The sequence below is a fragment of the Carcharhinus amblyrhynchos genome, chromosome 5 (genome assembly GCF_965287045.1).
Source record: "Carcharhinus amblyrhynchos chromosome 5, sCarAmb.v2.hapA, whole genome shotgun sequence".
Lineage (NCBI taxonomy): Eukaryota > Metazoa > Chordata > Chondrichthyes > Carcharhiniformes > Carcharhinidae > Carcharhinus > Carcharhinus amblyrhynchos.
In genome coordinates, this window is record NC_137328.1 from 7,353,102 (window position 1) to 7,375,532 (window position 22,431).

A 22,431-nucleotide genomic window follows, 5' to 3' on the forward strand; every position below is an offset into this window, starting at 1 on the left:
CTATTCCCTTCATAACCTTATATGTTTCTATAACATCCCCCCTCATTCTTCTGAATTCCAATGAATATAGCCCCAGTTTACTCAGTCTCTCCTCATAAGCCAACCCTCTCAACTCTGAATCAACCTAGTGAATCTCCTCTGCACCCCCTCCAGTGCCAGTGTATCCTTTCTCAAGTAAGGAGACCAAAACTGTACACAGTACTCCAGGTGTGGCCTCACCAGCACCTTATACAGCTGCAACATAATCTCGCTGTTTTTAAACTCCATCCCTCTGGCAATGAAGGACAAAATTCCATTTGCCTTCTTAATTACCTGCTGCACCTGCAAACCAACTCCTTGAGATTCCTACACAAGGACACCCAGGTCCCTCTGCACAGCAGCATGCTGCAATTTTTTTACCATTTATATAATAGTCCATTTTGCTGTTATTCCTACCAAAATGGATGACTTCACATTTGCCAACATTACATTCCATCTACCAGACCCTCGCCCACTCACTTAGACTATCTATATCCCTTTGCAGACTCTCAGCGTCCTCTGCACACTTTACTCTGCCACTCATCTTGGTGTTTTCCCATCCCGCCGCAGTGAACAGAGGTTTGGCTGGCCGCCAAATTCTCCAACCTCGCTGCAGGAGTGCGACTTGAGCTCCACAACCTTCTGACTCTGAGGTGAGTGTGTGTCACCCACTGAGTTTGGGGAATCTTAGACTTTGAAGGCAATAATGGAGTTTGCCTTGGGGAGCAGGAGCCAAGTAATACTTGAGGCCATTGGGTCAAATCTGTCTATGAATGATAAGCAGTCATGATGTGGAGATGCCGGCGTTGGACTGGCGTAAACACAGTAAAAAGCCTGACAACACCAGGTTTTAGTCCAACCAATTTATTTGATAATACTCACAAGCTTTCGAGGTTTCCCTCTTCGTCAGGTGAACCTGACAAAGAGGGAAACCTCGAAAGCTTGTGAGTATTATCAAATAAATTGGTTGGACTAAAATCTGGTGTTGTCAGACTTTTTACTATGAATGATAAGGCCAGAAGTGTGCCAGATGTGGGTGGGGTCTGCCTGTCCACTGATTAAAGGGCCAGTTATAGAGAAATGGCAGCAATTGGAGGTAGCGAGAGACTTGGAGGAGGAACAAGGGCATTGAATGGAAGAGCAAAGCATCTGGTGGGAATGTGAAGAGGACTGGTGTGCGGGATGCTGGGAAAATACTCTCTGATTTCAGCCAAAGATGCCCTGGAAAATGACCGTGGACAATTGTACAGGAGTCACACTGTCTCTGGTTTCTCTTTTCTCTTATCTTCCTTTCTCTCTATTGGTCACTATGGTGCTCTCGCTCTCAGGTGGAACGGTGGCGCAGTGGTTAGCACAGCTGCCTCACAACACCAGTAGACCTGGGTTCAATTCCCAGTTGGGGTGACTGTGTGGAGTTTGCATGTTTCACAACACCAGGGACCTGAGTTTGATTCCTGGCTTGGGTGACTGGATGTGTGGAGTCTGCATGTTGTCCCAGTGTCTGGGTGGGCGTGCTCTGGTTTAAGTTTAAAGTTTATTTATTAGTATCACACTGTAGGCTTACATTAACACTGCAATGAAGTTACTGTGAAAATCCCCTGGTTGCCACACTCCAGCTCCTGTTCAGGTACACTCAGAGAGAATTTAGCATGGCCAATGCACCTAACCAGCATGCCTTTCGGACTGTGGGAGGAATCCGGAGCGTCTGGGGGAAACCCACACAGACACGGGGAGAACGTGCAGACTCCTCACAGACAGTGACCCAAGCTGGGAATCAAACTCAGGTTCCTGGTGCTGTGAGATAGCGGTGCTAACCACTGTGCCACCCTATCCTCCCACAGTCTAAAGATGAGTGGGTTAGGTGGATCGGCTGTGCTAAATTGTCCCTTAGTGTCAGGGAGTTTTGCAGGGTATAAATACGAGGTGGTTTACGGGAATAGCTCCTGGGTGGGGTTATTGTTGCTGCAGGCTCGATGGGCTGAATGTCCTTCTTCTGCACTGTAGGGATTCTATAATTCTCTGAATCACAGCTGGGAACCAATAGCTCAGATTCACTACCTTCCCTTCAGGACGCACTGTGTCTGAGGCACGAGTGTGCTCCAATGTCACAGCACAACAGAACCTAGTGCTACTGCGATAACCAGGAATCTGCACCATCCCAGTTCCTTTTTGTTTAGTCTGGAATTTCAGTAACCTGGAGAACAAGAGGCACATTTAATGAGCTTCTATGTCATAATCAGCCATTTAGTTAACTTGACTATACATGACCTGGTTCCCTATCGACACGTACTTTGAATAGTTACCGAAATATGTCAGTGGAAAGACTTATTCATAGTTTTGGAAGGTGGCGTTGTAAGTTGTGACAAGGATAAGCAGACAGCAGTCGTGATTTACAACTTATTTGAGCACGTTTCTACACGATATCATTAGATTCTGTGGCAAGTCAATACCAGCATTCATCTCGTGAGCAGCTAACACGACCCACACACAAATTTCTCACTTAATGGACTCCTATCAGGTCTGAGCTTGTAGTATCCCACTTCACCCTAACGTGCAAGTATTAGCACAAGGGTGTGATAGAATATCACAATAGGGCTGAATATAGAATAATACAGCACAGAAGGAGGCCATTCGGACCATCAAGCCTGTACTGTTTCTCCAAAAGACAATTTGTTCCATTATCTTACTCTTTCCCCCTCTTCAGGTAGTTATTCAATTCCCTTTATAACGTTACTCTGGAACCTATCTCCACCATCCGTTCTGGCAATGCATTCTAAATCTCAATGACCCGCTGTGTACCTCGTGTCGACTCCAGTCCCTTTTTCCAGTCACTTTAAAGCTGGGATTTTCCAGCCACATTCACCCCGAGACTGGAAAATCCCCGCCCAAGGTTGATGGACGTTTCCATAGTTCACCCATCACCCGCTATGATTCCCGTGATGGACGGAAAGGGAAAGAAAGGAGCAAGACAAGGCCATTCGGCCCTTCGAGCCTGCTCTGCCGTTCATCACGGTCATGGCTGATCGTCCAACTCAATAGCCTGATCCTGCTTTCTCCCCATAAACTTTGATCCCATTTGCTTCATGTGTTATATCTAGATCATAGAACATTATAGCGCAGTAAAGGCCCTTCGAGCCTCAATGTTGCGCCGACCTGTGAAACCAATCTAAAGCCCATCTAACCTACACTATTCCAATGTCATCCATATGGTTATCCAATGAACAGTTAAATATATTTTGTCCCCCTTTCCGTTCTTTTTCTCAATTTTACCTCCCTCCCACCCATTCCCTCTCTACCCCCACATCTCCATCTGTCACAGTTTACCCTCTGATTTTAACCTCTCTGCCGTTTGGCCATTCGCACTCTTTATTCTCTCGCTGGGTTGTCTTTGTGGTGATGACTCATCTTTCATTCAACTGTGGGAACGTACAGAACAATTTGCTGACAGCAAACTCCCACAAACAAGGTGATAAATGATCCGATAAAATGTTTGCAACATTAGCTGACAAATAAATATTGATGTGGAGACGCCGGCGTTGGACTGGGGTAAACACAGTGAGAAGTCTGACAACACCAGGTTTAAGTCCAATTGATTTATTTGATAGTAAACTCACAAGCTTTCGAGGTTTCCCCTCTTCGTCAGGTGAATGACTTCTTCACCTGACAAAAGAGTTTAACCTTGAAAGTTTGTGAGTTTACTATCAAATAAATCGATTGGACTTAAACCTGGTGTTGTCAAATAAATATTGGCCAGCACGTCAGAGAACGCAACCCTGCTCCTCTTCGAACTAGACCATGGGATCTTCTTATGCGCCCGAAAGAGTGGACGGAGCCAAATTTCTCAGCCAAAAGACAGCAACTATGACAGTGCAGCATTTCCGCAGTACTGCACAGGGTGGGGGTTCAATCCCCTGCAGTGAATATCATTTTATTGAGAAACAGTTGATCATATTGTACAAATAAATAAGAGATCACAGTCTGTCCAACGGCAAAGGGAGGAGATAATATTTGAAGTTATTCCATGTCAGCGATAGCTGATGGTTTGGTAGTCTGGTTTCGATTTTGTCCTTCGGGAACCTCGCAATTGGTGAGAAGGAGAGAACGCCTCCCTTTTTTAATCTGTCTAAAAAGAGAAAATAAACTTCAGATAAAGAATTGGCACGCTCAAATCAATCATTTTCCACATCTTTCCAACACCTTTCGCAGTGAGTTAAATTACCCAGAATTTTACAGCGTGGAAATAGATCATTCAACCCAACTGGTCCATGTTGGTGTTCACACACCCTGTCAGTCCATTTAACCCCAACCACATATCGTTTTATTCCATTTAATCAGCTTTCCCTCTGTACAATTCCTGAGGCTAAGTACTATGGGTGGGATTTTCCGGTCACTCTTACCTCGGAAAAATCCCACCTCAGGTCAATGAACCTTTGCAGGGTCCGCCCCTTCCCCCGCCCACTACGATCCCCGTGGCGGGCAAGGTAGAAAGATTCCCTCCCCTCCCCCCACTGGAAAGTTGAAGAGCAGGGTATGACGGGAGCAAGAGGTAAGCAGCAAAGCTGGTGGGTGGAACCACGGTACGGTTAGTGGTGGTGGGGCACTTAATCAAACAGGAGAGTGGCACACGGACATGGTGCCACATCCCTGCCTCCCACCCAGGCCATTCCTGTTCCGCTGCTTATTGAGGCCTCTAAGTGAGCACCTACTGCCCCCTTGAGGGCCTAGCAAAGGCAGGTGGGTGGGGAGGGGGGGAGCTGGCAATGTGGGACATCCCTTGTTCAAAGTCATTTGGTGCCTGAGGGAGGCACTGAACGGGGTGGGCCGGCCCACCAAGCATCACCCTCTAGTCTTGCTACTGGCCCCCCGCCCCCTCTACCCCACAAGCCCACCCTCGCTCACCCGGGATTCATCCCAGGCCCTGAGCAGGAGTTGTGCGGGAAGCAACCACTGCATCCAGTGGGGCTACTATTCACCTGCGCCGCCAGCCTCCATTTGCCCAACATTTCAGGGATAATCCCAATGAAGGGAACGAGATTCCCAAAAAGAGGCACCTTGGGACTCCAGCCAGCAGCCAAGACCCCCTCCCCCTCCTCAAGATTCCTACTGGTGACTCCAATTGGCAAGTCAGACGGTTTCAGAGGGGTTATGAGGGCAGTTTGCGGGTATTGATGATAAGGAACTAGAAAAAAGTTTGTAGTTATAAAGCACTTTCTACAGCCACCAGACATCTCAAAGTTCTTTACAGCCAGCGAGTACTTTTTGTAGTACTGTTGTAATGTAGGGTACTCGACAGAAAATCTGCACACAGCAAGATCTCACAAATGAGAATGTGATAATTACTGCTGATGGCACAGTGGTATCCTCACCAGCCTAATAATCCAGAGAACCGAGGTAATGCTCTGGGAATCTACGTTCAAAACCCACCTTGGCAGATGGTAGAATTTGATTTCAATAAAAGATACCTAGAAATAAGAACCTATTGATGACCGTGAAACCATTGTCGATTGTTGTTAAAAACCCGTCTGGTTCACCAATATCTTTACGGAAGGAAATCTGCCATCCTTACCCGGTCTGGCCTACACGCGACTCCAGATCCACAGCAATGTGGTTGATTGTGAAACAGCAAGTCACCCAGTTGGAGGGATGGGCAATAAATGTTGGGCCAGTCAGTGATACCTACATGTATATATATTTTATTCATTTATGGGATGTGGGCATCGCTGGCTGGCCAGCATTTGTTGCCCATCCCTAACTGTCTTCCTTTTCAGAGGGCATTTGAAAGTCAACCACATTGCTGTGGCTCTGGAGTCACTGGTAGGCCAGACCGGGTAAGGATGGCAGATTTCCTTCCCTAAAGGGCATCAGTGAACCAGGAGGGTGGGCTTTTGCAACATTTGACAACGGTTTCATAAGAATCATAGAATCCTTATAGTGCAGAAGGAGACCATTCAGCCCATCAAGTCTGCACCAACTACAATCCCACCCAGGCCCTATCCCTGTAACCCCACATATTTATCCTGTTAGTCCTCCTGAAACTAAGGAGCAATTTAACTTGGCCAATCCTGGTAACCCACACATCTTTGGAGTGTGGGAGGAACCTGGACCTTTGCATCGTCCATACCATTAATTAATTTATTAAAAACATATCGATTTTTGTGATGTTAGTTGAGGGACGAATGTTGTCCAGAGATAGCTTTCTTATTCTTGTTCTAAGTTGTGCTTCAGGATTCTTTATGTTCCGAGGACAGAGAGTCTCAGGTTAACGTGTCAACTGAGACACATCAACTCAGCACGAGTGGCACTGGCAGTGGCGGCCTCTATTATTGTGCTCCAATCTCTGGAGCGGGTCTTAATTGCACAACCCACTAAGCCACGGCTGACACATTCCATGAATCACTCTGTACCAATGCTGCGTGGCACGTTTCGTAAGCTATCACATTACCGGAGTCGTGACATGCACAGAATGGTTGAAAGACCACGTGGGACAGCTGAACACCCCCTCCCTTCAAACAAGAATACAACCTGCCTCACAACTTACGTTGACTTTTCGGAGGCACTCCCGACAGCTGTCATCTGACCGTGAAGCTCCTGGGAAGAGGGCGGAGAAAAGGATGTTTTTTTAGTGAAGATCTTTCTTGCTATAGTGTGTGTGTACAGAGTACAGGAATGAGACTGAGAATCTGGTGAACTGGTGCGGCAACAATAATCTCTCCCTCAATGTCAACAAAACAGATGAGATTATCATTGGCTTCAGGGAGCGTAAAGGAGAACGTGCCCCTGTCTACATCAAAGGGGACGAAGTAAAAAAGGCTTGCGAGCTTCAAGTTTTTAGGTGTCCAGATCATCAACAACCTGTCCTGGTTCCCTCCCCCATGCCAACACTACCATTAAGAAAGCCCCACCAACGTCTCAGAAGACTAAGGAAATTTGGCACGTCAGCTACGACTCTCACCAACTTCTACAGATACACCATAGAAAACATTCTTTCTGTTTGTATCACAGCTTGGTATGGGCTCCTGCTCTGCCCAAGACCGCAAAGAACTACAAAAGTGAATGTAGCCCAGTCCATCACGCAAACCAGTCTCTCATCCATTGACTCTGTCTACACTTCCCGCTGCCTCGGCAAAGCAGTCAGCAGAATTAAGGACCCCACGCACCCCGGACATTCTCTCTTCCACCTTCTTCCTTTGGGAAAGAGATACAAAAGCCTGAGGTCATGTACCAACCAACTCAAGAACAGCTTCTTCCCTGCTACTGTCAGACTTCTGAATGGATTTACCTCGCATTCAGTTGATCTTTCTCTACACCCTAGCTATAACTGTGACAATACATTCTGCACTCTCTAGTTTCCTTCTCTGTGAATGGTATGCTTTGTCTGTAGAGCACGCAAGAAACAATACTTTTCACTATATGTTAATACACGTGACAATAATAAATCAAATCAAATCAGTGTATTTTTTCTATTGGCTCACTGGAGCTCTGCTGTATTAGCGTACGCACCAGAAATGATTTAATAGACCTGGCACGGGAAATAGAGAGAAGGAGCAACCCATGGAAGAGATCAGATGCTGGTAATAAACCTCTGTTCATTTTTAACCAAACCTGCCTGTCACGTCTCCAGAATGTGGCATTTTCTATCATCTTCTCCACTTTAGGGCCCCCCCAGGATTAAGCTGACCAAGTTGTGAGGGATCTTCCCACAGCCACTTGAATCTGTCACTAGACTAGGGGTGTGTCCACTCTCGTTGAGCTGTCTCTAAGGGTGTGGGCAGGATCGGGGGTTCACAGCCTAGTTGAGCAGGGTGGCGAACCCCTGGTCTGATGTTGGGTGGTCAGTCTGTTCAAAAGGTATCAGTACGCCCCAACAATGCATCAATGAATGGCGGTAGAATGGTTAGCACCAGGGACCCAGGTTCGATTCCAGCCTCGGATCACTGTCTGTGTGGGGTTTGCACATTCTCCCCGTGTCTGCATGGGTTTCCTCCGGTTTCCTCCCCCTGTCCAAAGATGTGCAAGTTAGGTGGACTGCCCATGCTAAATTGCCCTTTAGTGGATCAGCAGAGTGAATGTGAGGGGATATAGGGAAAGAGCCTGGTTGGGACTGTGGTCGGTGCAGACTCAATGGGCCAAATAGCCTCCTTCTGTACTATGGGGATTCTATGATTTATGGAGTTCTATTTGTTGCTTATTTTTCATTGAAACATAGAATAAAACCATAAACAAGAATGAAACTAACCCACAGGTAAATAAACCATTATTGTAAGTTGGGCTCTGTAATGGGGGTGGTGGGTGGGCAGGAGTTATACTGTCTGTCAGCAAGACCTAGTTTAATTTTTCAAAAAATTCAATATTTACGAGTTTGTCTCAGCATCCTTTCATTAAATATGTTCAGTGAAAAGCTCTCGAGGTAGCTCAGGGGATGAAGGTGTCATGTGGTGCCACAGAAAGATCCCCAGGTCGAAACCAGGCTGAGATAACTGGGGGTCGGAGGGGGTGACGAGGGATGCCTCAGTAACCCAGGGTAGAGAGAGAGAGAGGAGAAGTTAGCCAGGGGTTTCCGATAAGGGGCCCACAATCTCTGAGGAGTCAGACTTGCTGGCATCTTTGGAACCCGCCCCTCTCAATGATGGTGCAAAACACCCCCCCCCCCCCCCACCAAAAAATGACCAAGTGTTGGAAGATGGTGATTGGATCGCAATGCCGATCTGGCGGGAATCACACGAGGCTTTTCACTCAAGGTGACGCTTTGTCACTTTTTTGGAAAATTCCATATGTAATGTCGTCTTATTTTGTGTAGTAACCTTTGATGTGGCGCCTTATCAAACGCCTTTGCGAAATCGGAGCATACCACGTCTACAGATTCCCCTTTGTTGTTACTTTCTCAAAGAAATTAGTCAAAAATTGTTTCCTTTTCACAAAATCATGTTGACTCTGCCTGATTGCATTAAGATGGGGCAAAGAATATTTACCAGGATGAACTTTGTACTCGGAGATTACACCTGGTTCTTGAAAACAAACTGGGTCTCCATTCTCTAGAAAAGATATAAAGGGATGTACTGATAGAGGGTTTATAAGATTCCAAATGGATTTGAAAGGTAGTTGCTGAGAAAATGTTCCCACTTGTGAAGCAGACTGAAACTAGAGGCCACAAATATAACACAGTCACTAAAATATCCACAATAAATCCATGTGACGGCGTGTTCACTCAGGGGACTCTGGCTGTTGGGGGAACATGCGCTGTGTACTCTAGAGCTAGTGAAGGTAGAGGCGCCACTACTCTCTCCAACACACGGGTGATCAGGAGTCTCTCCCATTCTTAGCACCAAACTTTAGCGAATATTGGAAAGACTGTTTGGATGCGTTATGAATGTGTCTTCCTTGGTCATCAAATCCTGAAGTGGGACTGGAACCCACGCTCCAACAAAGACATTACCCACAGTGCCACAAAAACTCTAGTGAATCATTACCTCAGGGTAAAACCTTGTCAGATCTAAAACTTTCCTCCTATCCCCAAGGACTTGCATTCAATTTACTTTATTCAGAAAATGTAGGTTATCAATTGCAAAATCTCCTGTTTCCCAGGTTTAGCTCATTTGGAAGTACAATAGGCAATCTGTTCCAATCTGTTACTTGCGTGCCAATCCCTATGGAAACCTGACTTTGGGAATAAATTCTCAGAAACAAGTTATTTGAAACGAAGGTATGCATTTCTATGATGTCAGTGGTAGAAGTCATTTCCAAGCCATTTGTAAACAGTGACTTTAATCCCCACACGCCAAACTGACTTAACAACAGCAAATGCTGGAAAAGCTCGGCAGGGCTGGCAGCAGCTATGGAGAGAGAAACAGAGAGAATGGGCGGGATTTTACAGCCTCGCTCAGGCGAGATTGTAAAATCCTGCCCGAGGGCCAATGGAGATTTCCATTCAGGAAACCTCGCCCCCCCCCCCCCGGAATCGTAGGGCTTCGGCCAATGTTCCGAGTCCGTATGACTCTTCATCAGAACTGAAGAGAGTTAGAAATGCCCTCAATGCCCACACTCGCTTGGCACTCTGCAATGATCCAGTGAAGCCCAACACAAACCTTCCACTAAGGCACATTACAACACTCAGGACTCAACATTGAGTTCAACAACCTTGGACTGTGAACTTTCTATTCCTTCTTAAAACATCCCCCCACCCCAGCCCCGCCGACCATTTTGTAGTTTGCTGTCCATTGTTTTCCAGCTCAATGGCCTGCCTCAACACAACCCCCACTTGGCCGCCATCCCTGACTGCTCAGTCACTCCCACCAACACATTCCTGCTATGGGCGCGGCGCAGTGATTAGTACTGCTGCCTCACAGGGCCACAGACCCAGGTTCGATTCCCGGCTTGGGTCACTGTCTGTCTGGGTGGAGTGCGCATGTTCTCCCCATGTCTGTGTGAGTTTCCTCCGGGTGCTCCAGTTTCCTCCCAGAGTCCAAAGATGTGCAGGTTAGGTGGATTGGCCATGCTAAATTGCCCCTTAGTATCAGGGGGATTAGCAAGGTAAATGCATGGGGTTACAGAGATAGTGCGGATGGGATTGTGGTCAGTGTAGACTCAATGGGCCAAATGGCCTCATTCTGCACTGTAGGGATTCTATCATTCACCTTTTGCCACTATTAGCACTTTTCATCCCTTAATCAACAACCCCCGTTGTGACATCCAGAACAAATTTGTCAAACCCATGAAATTCTAACAGGAATAGTCAGGGTAGATGGAGGAAGGATGTTCCCAATGGTGGAGATGTCCAGAACCAGGGGTCAGAGTCTGAGGATACAGGGTAGATGGTTTAGGATAGAGATGAGGAGAAATCTATTCACCCAGAGGGTGGTGAATGTGTGGGATTCGTTACCACAGAAAGTAGTTGAGGCTAAAACATTGAATGTTTTCAAGAAGAAGTTGTAGATAGCATTTGGGGCGAAGGGGATCAAAGGATATGGGGAGAATGCGGGATCAGGCTATTGAGTTGGTCGATCAGCTGTAATCATAATGAATGGCAGAGCAGGCTCGAAGGACCAAATGGCCTCCTCCTGCTCCTATTTTCTATGTTTACTTTTCCTTTGCCCAACCTAGGTGGCATTGGCCATGGCATTCGGTGGATTGGCCCTGCTAAATTGACCCTTAGTATCCCAAAATGTGTAGGGTAGGAGGATTAGCTGGATAAATACTTGGGGTTATGTGGATAGGATGGACCTGGGTGAGGTGCTCTGTTGGAGAGTTGGTGCAGACTCAATGGGCCAAATGGCCTCCTTCTGCACTATAGGGATTCTATGAGTCCATTCCTGGCCTTCCACTCTGTCCCACCTCCTTTTCCAACTACATAATTCTCTACATTTCTATCTTGCTTCAGTTCTGTAAGAAGGATCACGTAGACCCCAAACATGAATTTTATTTCTCTCTCCGGCAGACGCTGGGTTCATCCAGCACGCTCTGTTTTTATCTCAGACTTCCAGCATCTGCGGTATTTTGTTTTTATTAGAGATGGGAAGGCGACGGATTTTGTCCCGTGGAAGGAAAGAGATACGGCAGATGGAGCAAAATAGATAATCAGGGATAGGCAAGAACTCAGAAGAGACTTAACAAAAATGTTTAGATTATAAGGCAAAGTTAATGGTAGTGTTAAAGACCAAGGCAGTTGCTAATAGCAGCATTAAGGTCAGGTAGCAGAATGTGTTAATGGTATGACACACAATAATTTATATTTATATAGCTCCTTTAAAAGTAGTAAAACTTTCCTGTTGGAATGTTAAAACAAAATTTGACACTAAGACACTCCCAGAGATATTAAAGCAGATGGCAAAAGTCTTGGACAAGGGGCTAGGTCTTAAATAGCTTATAAAGGAGGTGAGCAAGGTGGCAAGATCTAAGGAGGGAATTCCAGAACTCAGGGCCAATAATGGAGAGATAGGATTCTGGGATGCTGAAGAATCCGGGAATTGGAGAAGGGTAGAGATCTTGGGTTGAAGGAAGGTAGAAATCGTCGGTCGAAGAAGGCTAGAGATCTTGTGGGAATGTAGGAGCTTTCCTGAAAAAGGAATCTGAAAATAAGGATGATAATTTTAAATTTAAGGTGTTGCTGGACTGGGGACCGATGTGGTGCGTGAGCACAGAGAGCGATGAGTGAATGGGGCTCGGGTGCAAGTTGAGATGTGGGTAGCAGGATTCTGGGTGGACAGAAGTGTGTGAAAGGTGGAAGATGGGAGGCTCGCCAGGGGACTGTTGGAACATTCAATTCTGGAGTAACAAAAGCAATGGGTGTGGGCTTCAGCAGAAGCTGACCTCAGACAGTGACCAATGGTAAAAGTGGACAATATCATTGGTTCTGATGTGCGAAGATCATACATACCATACCAAAGCATAACAGAGAAAAAGTAGAAATCCAACCGTTCCCAAGGAAGCTAGTCCTAAAAAGATTATAATCTTCACGCTGTCTGATGAACCTAAATGGAGAAAATAATTCTTTGTAAACAAATTGAGTGTCTTCCAACTTTGTGAAGCAAACACATACCAATGGATCAAATGGCCTTATTTCACCATGTTAATAAAAGTAATATTTGCAATATGGCAGTCTTTGGCTTTACGACGTTTGAGTTACAAAGAATGGCATTCTTGGCATTTATAGATTGACGCTCTGTTTCGGTTTTTAACTTAAAGTTTAAAAAAAGTTGTTTATTTATTAGTCACAAATAGGCTTACATTAACACTGCAGTGAAGTTACTGTGAAAGTCCCCTATTTGCTGCACTCTGGTGCCTGCTCAGGCCCACTGAGGGGGAATTTAGCACGGCCAATGGACCTAACCAGCACGTCTTTCAGACTATGGGAGGAAACCCACGCTGACACGGGGAGAATGCGCAGAGTCCACACAGACAGTGACCCAAGCCGGGAATCGAACCCTGGTCCCTGGCGCCGTGAGGCAGCAGTGCTAACCACTGTGTCACCGTGCCGCCCCAGACACCACGCCTGCAAACACTTGGGGTGGGATTTTCCAGCCACACTCACTCTGAAAGCGGAAAATCCTGCCTGAGGTCAAAGGACCTTCCTATGATCCACCCCTCGCCTGCTACGATTCCCGTGTCAGGCGGAGAGGGGATACGCGCTCTTTGGTCTTCACCAACAATTATGTTCCTTTATTATCTGTCTTTCGCAACCTGGGGGAGGGCAAATTGCTTCTGAGATAGAAGTCGCAGCGTTATTTTATCACGGGAAACACACTACTGTGAGGCTGATGCAGGATCTCACAGATTTTCCATTATGGGATATCACACCCTGATTCCAAACATTGGGAAAACTGGCTCCACATCACATTTTGACTCATCACGCGGTTTTCAGCAATCAATACTGCCGTAAATCCGAGGGTTGCCCGTGCTATCAACCTGTACCGGGCTAGATTGCAAACATACACATTCTTATCTTCATACAGTTTATTGACTCCAGTTTATTGGTGACAAACACAAGGAGATTATGCAGAATCTTTACGAAGCTTTGGTTAGGCCACAAACTGAGTCATTTTTTAGAAATAAGGGATTGCCCAATGAGGTTAAAGGGAAGTTCCCTCAGAGGGCTGTGAGTCTTTGAAATTCTCTTCCTCAAAATGTGGTTGAGGTAGAAAAATCTGTCAAGGCAGGAGTGGATGGATTCCTTCTAAGCAAAGGGTGAAAGGTTATCGAATTTGGCCGGCATGTGAAGCTGATGTGAAAATCCGGTCAGCCATGATCCTACTGCGTGGCGGAGCAGGCAGGCTTGAGGGGCTGAATGGCCTACCCCTCCTGCTAATTCATATGTTGGAACAGCCTCCAATTGTGGTTACGACTCAATGGAAAGCATGTGGGAGTCTTTGAGAGGGTGCGGACAGATTTACCAGAATGTTCCCAGGGTGAGGAAATTTATTGAGGTCCAAGGTTAGATGGGGGAAGCTGGTGTTGTTCTCCTTGGGGCGAAGGGGTTTGAGGGGAGATTTGATAGAGGTCTACAAAGTTCAGATAAAGGCAGACAAAGTGAAGCTGTTCTCATTAGCAGATGGTACAAGGGCCAGGAACACTGGTTTAAGCTCTTGAGCAATGGAAAGATAATGACCTGGTTCTCGAACACTGTGAAGGAAATGGAATGAGAAAGGATTAAAGATTTCAAAAGGAATTTGGACGGGCACCTGAGGGAAATAAACTCGCAGGACAACCAGGATAGAACGGGGGAGAAGAGATTGACTGGATTGTTCCACAGAGAGCCAACATTGATTCAATAGGCCAAATGGCCTCTCTCTGTGCTGTAATGTCTCCACAATTCTTTATATATCTGGGGTGAATATAGGCTCGTAAACGTGAACTGGAGTCATACATTAGCGTTAAGTTTCAGAAATAAATCTTGCAAACGCAATCCTACTAATAAATTACAATGAGGACCATAAGAGCAGAATGAGGCCACTCGGCCCATTGCGTCTCCTCCCACTCCCAGAATCCCGCCCACTATCTCCCATTTCACACCCGTTGCCAAGTCAGGATCAACATCGACGAGTTTGTTTTAACATTCACCACCTGCTGCTCTGGGAGATGGGGAAGATTTATGATTCATTAGCCTACTCTTTTCCCACGGTGAGTCCTGGGATCGCACAGGTCCGCTCTCACCTTTTAACTGGGCCAAAATCACACACGATTGCTTCTTCACCTGAAGGAATAAAAAGCACAAATTTTAAAACGCTTCCCAAAATGGCACACCTGTACTTCTGCTGAAGGCGAGGCTAAAACCAACAACCTCCGGCTCTTCCGTAACAGCAACAACAGGGAAAATATTCCGACTATACGTGGAACAGTTTGTAATAAGGTCCGGATCATTTTGAAACCAGGGATCACACGCCGAGCAGATAAAAGCCAAAGGAATTGTCAGCGAGTCGGTGGCTGAAGAGGATCTGTTAGGGTTTTATTTTAAACTGTCAAACTGAGTTACTGTTTTATAACTGGGCACAAAGCCAGTTTGATATGGAGCTCATTTCTCAGTGTGGAGTGTCCCACACAGAGTGCCGTCCCGTAAAAGGGACAAAGGTGAGAGCGAGAGTGACTAACCGATAGATTGGGCTTTTCGAGAGGCTTTGTGGCTAATGCGTCAGCTGACCCCCCCCAACAAAAGCTGTGAGGTTTTACCCCAGGCTCCAGGAGGGAAGGTAAACACAGTTGAGATTAAATTACATCGAGGGTGGAGAACATGCAGAACAGGTGGCCACAGAGGCAGACCAGGTCTTATCCACCTGGCTAGCTTTTGGATCAAAGAAAGGTTGGAGGTGTTACATATTTAAGTAGTTGCATGATTGCTTTAAGAGCTGGTCACGTGATTTAATGATGTTGTCATTAGGGTGTTGCACAGGCTTCTGTCTCAGTTTCATTTTCTTCCCTGTAAAATCAAAAGCTCTTTTAATAAACCTGTCGTGTATCACTTTGAATCTCGGTGTGCAAACCACATCCATTTCTTTTTCTCCAAAACCCGCCACCCCTCATGTAGTTAGGACATTAGATGAGACGGCTCTGGGTATTATTTCCATTCTAAAGCCTGATGGTGGACTGCCGTGTCCTGATTCTGTCTCCTACATCCCTGTAAAATACAATACACCGGGGAGAATTACTTACTATTCTTCCTAAAATCAGAGATTCGAATTCAGCCCCGACTGAGAGCCACTCCTTTCTCTTGTGCCCCCGGGGCAGTCGTGACCGAGTTTCTGCTCGGCACATGCCCATCAGGAAAGCAAAGCCAATGTCCTTCCCTAGTCTGAGTCCACATCTGACTCCAGTCCCCATTGGGGTTTCACAGCCTCTGTATGACGGAGCAGCCACTCCCCCCCACCCCCCATCCCCTCCCCAGCATCCTCTTGGGTAAACTGAACCAGGGCAATAAACTGTCACTAATCAGGAATGACTACACATTTGTCCTTGTAAAGAGAAGGCACAGGATTGACCTAACGGAGCTCTTCAAAATGAGGGAGGGGCTGGATAGAGAAGTACGTGAGAATTGTAAACAAAGAGAAATGCCTGGAGGAACAGCATTCTTCAGATCAGGAGCCCTGTGGCAAATGGAGTGTTTCTCCAAGGTGTCCATTTCTCCTTCAGGAAAGAAATTGTCAGGAACATCCAACCATCTCCATGCTCTGTTGCTGTTGGGATGAGATGTTGGTAGATAGCCCCACCTAGTGGACCGGTGGATTATTGCTGAAGAAAGCAATTTATAGAATCATAGAATCTGCAGTGCAGAAGGCGGGCATTCGGCCCATCAAGCCTGCAGTGACAACAATCCTACCCAACACCTATCTCCATAACCCCACGTATTTACCCTCTTAATCCCTGCCTCTAAGGGGTAATTTAGCACGGCCAATCAACCCAACCCACACACCTTTGGACTGTGGGAGGAAACTGGAAGAAACCCACACAGGCACGGGGAGAATGTGCAGACTCCACACAGAACGGGCATGGCAGGAAAATGTTACAAGAGACCCAGTGATCGGTTTCCCGCCACGCCCACTATCGAACCCGCCAGCGGGGCCTTGGGAGAATTCTACCCTGGAGTTAAAAGGTTTCCCATCTGGAAAGGAAAAGGTTGGAAATAATAAGACCCTGCTGTGAATTTAAAGCAGGATCTTAAGACCATAAGACATGGGAGCAGAATCAGACCACTCGGCCCATCGAGTTCACTCCGCCATTCAATCATGGCTGATATTTTTCTCATCCCCATTCTCCTGTCCTTTCCCCATAATCCCTGATCCCCTTATTAATCAGAAACCTATCTATCTCTGCCTTAAAGACACTCAATGACCTGGCCTCCATAGCCTTCTGTGGCAACGAGTTCCACAGGTTCACCATTCTCTGGCTGAAGAAATTCCTCCTCACCTCTGTTTTAAAATATCATCTCTTTAGCCTGAGGTCATACCCTCTGGTTCTAGTTTCTCCTACTAGTGGAAATATCCTCTCCACTCTATCCAGGCCTCGCACTATCCTGTAAGTTTCAATAAGATCGCCCCCTCATCCTTCTAAACTCCAATGAGCACAGACCCAGAGTCCTCAAGCGTTCCTCATACGACAAGCTCTTCATCCCAGGGATCATTCTTGTGAACTTCCTCTGGACCCTTTCCAAGGCCAGCACATCCTTCCTTAGATACGGGGCCCAAAACTGCTCACAATACTCCACAATGTTTGGAACAACGTGATGTGCAGATGTTGGGACTCAGATGTCAGGGACGCCTGGAGCAACCTCTAGAGTGAGGATCAAGGCAGCTCACAACCCTGGATCCCGGAACACCACAGCAGTGGGTAGAGGGAGCATCTTTGGGGGAATCCCCCATATTCACTTTCCTGGAGAGGGTCCATTTTTCAGCCTCAGAATGTTCCTTCATTCTCAGGAGGTCCACATTCTTTTTTCAGTAGGGGGTCAGTGACGTTGGCATCTTTTTAATATGGCACCTGGATGCGACAGCAGACTACACGCTACCCAATTCTGCCCCATCACTGAATACAGTGTGAAACACCTGGGTCCATAACTACTGAGGCCAGAACTAAGGATTTAATGCATTTTCCTACCAAGCTCCACAATGGGAAACACTCCACATTCTCGCCCCATGGCAGTGGATCCCAAAATGGGAGAACTTCACCGCAGAACTATCTTTCACAATGCGTATTTTCCAGGAGACTTCACCCTCTAGCTAAAGCTAGGCAAATCTTCCAGCCTTGTTTTACCTCCTCATGACTTTGACCTTTCTAACCAGAGCATGAGCTCCCACCTGCATTTTTACCCCATGAACCATAGAGACTTAATGTCCTCCATCTGCTTTTTCTATCCTGGTGGCAAACTAACAGGTCTGAGAGTTTTCAGGGGTATTTTAGACCCTTTCTCACCTGATGCCCATCTCCAGTGAATCACATGGGCCTTGTATCCAGGTAAAAATGCTGATACGTTATCTTAGAGAGCCCAACCCGCTTTCACCTTGGAACTAAATGAACAGCTTAAACCACAGCCATTTACAACAAATCCACAACACTTTTCTGGGACTTTGATGACTCAGAGGGCGGGATTTTATGGCCTCACTCAAGTGAGACCAGAAATTCCCGCCCAAGGTCAATGGGACATTTCCGTTGTCCGCCCCTTGTCCGCTTTGATTCCGTGGTGGGTAGGCGGTAGAATTCCAGTGACAGTCTATCCACTGTTAGCACATAGGTTGCTGCCATTGTCTCCTAGCACAAGCACATGCACCCTCTTCCCAGTAAAACAGTCTGTGCTCTCTTTAATCTCTGGCTAGATTTGGGCTGAAGGGTCTGTTTCCATGCCGTAAACCTCTATGACTCTATGATACAAGGACAGACTGCAGGACAAGCTCAGATGGCTATCTTCATTTTACCCTAAGTTAAAGGCACTGTCCCCGAACATAGTCACGAGATTCATAGGATTGTTGATACTCGATACATTTCCCCCCACTTGCCAAGCCAGTCACCTCAATCAAGCATTGACCCCATGTCTTCTCAGGCTTAGATGACCTTCGCACACATGCACACACACGCACGCACACACAATTTTACTCGACATGATCTCAGTTTAAAAAATGCTGTGTAAATGTGTCTCCCTGTAAAGGATCCACTTACATAATTCCATTCGCTGATAGTCTTCAGCAGGAAGGAATAGTTCTTGCCACTGTCTAGAGCAGCGTTGTAATATTCTCTGTAATATAGTCGATCTCCCACAGAAAACTGCATCCCGTCTTCAACATCCAACGCCAAGAACTCTGCTGTAATGTATGCCTCACTCCCTCTTCTGTGACCAAAGAAGCTCCCCATGTTTTGGGAACTGCAGTCAAACGAGTGTTGCAAGTGCAAGGGTACAACAACCACCTGGTAAAAACTACATGGGAGGGGAATAAACTGAATTAAAAACTAATCAAGCAAGAATGGAGATGTGAAGACAAAATCATGATCATTGTAACAACCTGGCTCTGTACAAATACTAACAATGTCCTCTTTAGTGTCATTCATTTGCTGATTTGCTGTATACCTTAGATATCCGAGTTGACGCAGAGATGCCTCCAATTCTAAATTCAAACAGGTTTATTTACAGAACTTTAAAACATCTCAGAACTTACATGAGATTTTTACAAAACATGAGTTTTCTTCCACCCATGGGGCGGGATTTTCCGGTCGCACTCACCCCAGAACTATAAAATTCCACTTTCCATGGTCCACCCCTCACCTGCTATGATTCCCGTGGTGGACGGAATTACCCAATGGTCTCTAAAGGGAACTTTTTTGGCACTGCCTCAGATTTCTTAAGACTGTACCTCGACCCGCAGTCTTAAGCAATCAAGTATTGTTACAAGGATCAGTTACTGGACCAACATAATCAAACACAGATTAACCAAACCGTTGAAATTATAGAATCGCTACTATACAGAAAGAGGCCATTCAGTCTGTGGAGTCCATTCTGACTCTCCGGCAGACATCTTACCTAGGCCCATACCCCCCCCTGTAATCCCATGTGTTTACCCAGCTAATCCCCTTAACCTACACTTCTTGGGACACTAAAGGGCAATTTAACATGGCCAATTCACCTAATCTGCAATTCTTTGGAGTATGGGGGAAACCGGGGGAACCCCACACAGGCACAACGAGAACATATATACTCCACACTGTCAGCCAAGGCCGGAATCGAATCCGGGTCCTGTGTTCTGTGAGGCAGCAGTGTTAACCACTACACCACTGTGCCCACCAAAACTCTTCTGCTTCTGGCTCCTTGCATATCCCAGATTTCAGTTGCTCCACCGCTGGCAGCTGTGCCTTCAGCTGTCTAGACCCTAAAGTACAAAATTCCCTTTCTGTCTCTTTCTCTTTCTCTATTCCAAGATTCTCCTCAAAACCATATTATTTGAAGGCATTTTTAGAATGTAACTTTGTAATTATTGTCTTAAACTGTAGAAGGATGACATTAAACAGTCCATAATGATGACACATTGTGAAACAACCGAGCTATGTGTGTGCATGCGTGTGTGTGTGTGTCCATGCATGTGTGTCTTCATTCATATACCAGCTTTCATAACCTCAGGACATTCCAAAGTGTTTTACAATCAATGAACTACTTTTGAAGTGAAGTCACTCTTCTAATGTAGGACACATGGCAGCCAATAGAAGCAAAACAGCAATATGATCATATCCAGACAATCTGTTTTTAGGATTATTGGTTAAGGGATTAAGTATTGGCCAGTCTACTCCTCCACTGCTCTTTTTCAGCACAGTGGCTAACACTGCTGTCTCACTGTGTCTGGAACCCGGGTTCAATTCTGGGGTCAAGACTGTGTGGGGTTTGTGCGTTCTCCCCGTGTCTGCGTGGGTTTCTTTCATGTGCTCCGGTTTCCTCCCAGAGTCCAAAGATGTGTAGGTTAGACAGATTAACGATACTAAATGTCCAAAGATATGTAGGTTAGACGGATTAGCCATGGTAAATGTGTGGGGTAATGGCGATAGAGTGGGAGAAAGGTCCTGGCTAAGATCTGTCAGGGAGAGTTGCGGTAGCATGGCGGAGTGGTCTAAGGTGCTGGATTTAGGCTCCAGTCATTTTGATGTGCTTGGGTTCGAATCCCACTGCTGCTAAAGGGAAATTTTTTATACTATATTCCCTTCAAAGAGTTATTTAATTTACTTCACCGCGAGAGAGTCGTGACAGACTCGATAGGCTGAAAGCCTACAGTGCCATTCTATAATTCTTCTAATATCACCAAGGGATCTGCTGTGTCCAGCTGAGAGGGCAGATGATGCCTCAGTTCGATACAAAACGATGGCACTGCAGCATTTGCTCAGTACCGCACTGGAGATGTCGACCTTTGTACTCAAGCCTCTGGATCAGGCCTGGAAAACCTTCCAACCCGGAGACAACACGACCACCTGCTGGGCTAAGGCTGGCAATCTGGAAATTAAAGCCTTGCTGGTGAGAGTGTTGGGGCTTCTATTTGCTGTTATTTTTATATATTTCCCAGACATTTACCTAATGGGTCCGTTCTTCATTTCCACCCTACGGAGGACGAGTGGAGGGAGTGTTTGCTCCACAACCAGAACCTGGACGTCTGGCACAGGAGGATCTAAAATGAAGAGAAGAACCCTTTAAAAGCAGAGCCAGTGTAACATTCCTTAATAATTCCGCTGACTATTAAAGACTGCGCCAAATCTCAATAGAATATTTTGGAGATGCGGCAACAGGTCTGGCAGCACCTGTGGGGAGAGAATAAATCCAACGTTTTGAGTCTGGGTGACCCTTCCGCTCTGTCAAGGGGTCACCTAGAGTTAAAATGTTGGCTCTATTCTCTCCCCCCAGATGCTGTCAGACCTGCTGAGATTTTCCAACACTATCTGTTTTTGTTTAAAATTCTCATCCTTGCTTTCAAATTCCTCCACGGTCCTGCCTTCTGTGTAAGATGCCTGCCAACGCCAGGTTTAAGTCCAACCGATTTATTTGATAGTAAACTCGCAAGCTTGGGGTTTGCCCCTTCGTCAGGTGAATGGAGAGTTCTCCATTCGCCTGGCAAATTCTCCATTCGCCTGACGAAAGGGCAAGCCCCCAAAGCTTGCGAGTTTACTATCAAATAAATCGGTCGCACTTAAACCTGGTGTTGTCAGACTTCTTACTGTGTTTACCCCTGTCCAACGCCGGCATCACCACATCCCGCCTTCTGTGGCCAGCTCTAACTTCCTCCAACCCTCAGAGATCTCCACATTTGTCTAAATCTTTGGATATCCCTGAGGTTAATCACTCCACCACTGCTGTGGCCATGGCCTCATCTGCCTGGATCTTCAGCTGAGACAAATCCGGAGGTAACACAGGCACGGTAACCAATTATCAACCAGCAAAATAGATTCTCTCCCCCAAGAAAAAGATAAAACAACTCATTCAACAACTAAATGTTTTAGTGTTAGATCATTACACCCGTTTCGACCACCGAAACGAGTTACTCACCAGCCACCTCTGTTGATAATTGCAAGGCGGCAGAATGTTGGACGGTCAGCGCCGTGATATTCACTGTGTAATTAGTTCCTGGCCGCAGGTTCAGACACACAACCGGGGTGTCATCGGCCGTACTGTAATTAAATGACATCTCAGAAGAGAACTCCCTCTGGTAGATTCTCTGTCCTTGTATCTGAAACTGAGAAGAAAAGAATAAGTTGTTCTGTTGGATCTGTAGAAAGCACGGTGGCACTGCAGCTACACAGCGCCAGGGACCTGGGTTCGGTTCCCGGCTCGGGTCGCTGTCTGTGTGCCGCCTGCACATTCTCCCCGTGTCTGCATGGGTTTCCTCCGGGTACTCCGGTTTCCTCCCACAGTCCAAAAGACGTACTGGTTAGGTGCGTTGAACTGGACAGACACTGGACTGTGCTGATTAGGGGAAT

General features: G+C 46.4%; 1 protein-coding gene across 1 annotated transcript in view; it reads right to left on the reverse strand.

Annotated features, from left to right (window-relative positions):
* Positions 1-6,556: 6,556 nt before the first annotated feature.
* susd1 (sushi domain containing 1) overlaps positions 6,557-22,431 on the reverse strand; it is a 66,092-nt gene continuing 50,217 nt past the window's right edge. The window contains exons 18-23 of the mRNA XM_080189580.1: positions 22,001-22,187; positions 21,035-21,128; positions 18,649-18,904; positions 14,662-14,701; positions 12,389-12,482; positions 6,557-6,606 (exon numbers count right to left, since the gene is read on the reverse strand). Of these exons, the coding sequence (XP_080045706.1) occupies positions 6,588-6,606; positions 12,389-12,482; positions 14,662-14,701; positions 18,649-18,904; positions 21,035-21,128; positions 22,001-22,187 (690 nt within the window). The 3' untranslated portion in view covers positions 6,557-6,587. The remainder of the gene's footprint in view (positions 6,607-12,388; positions 12,483-14,661; positions 14,702-18,648; positions 18,905-21,034; positions 21,129-22,000; positions 22,188-22,431) is intronic.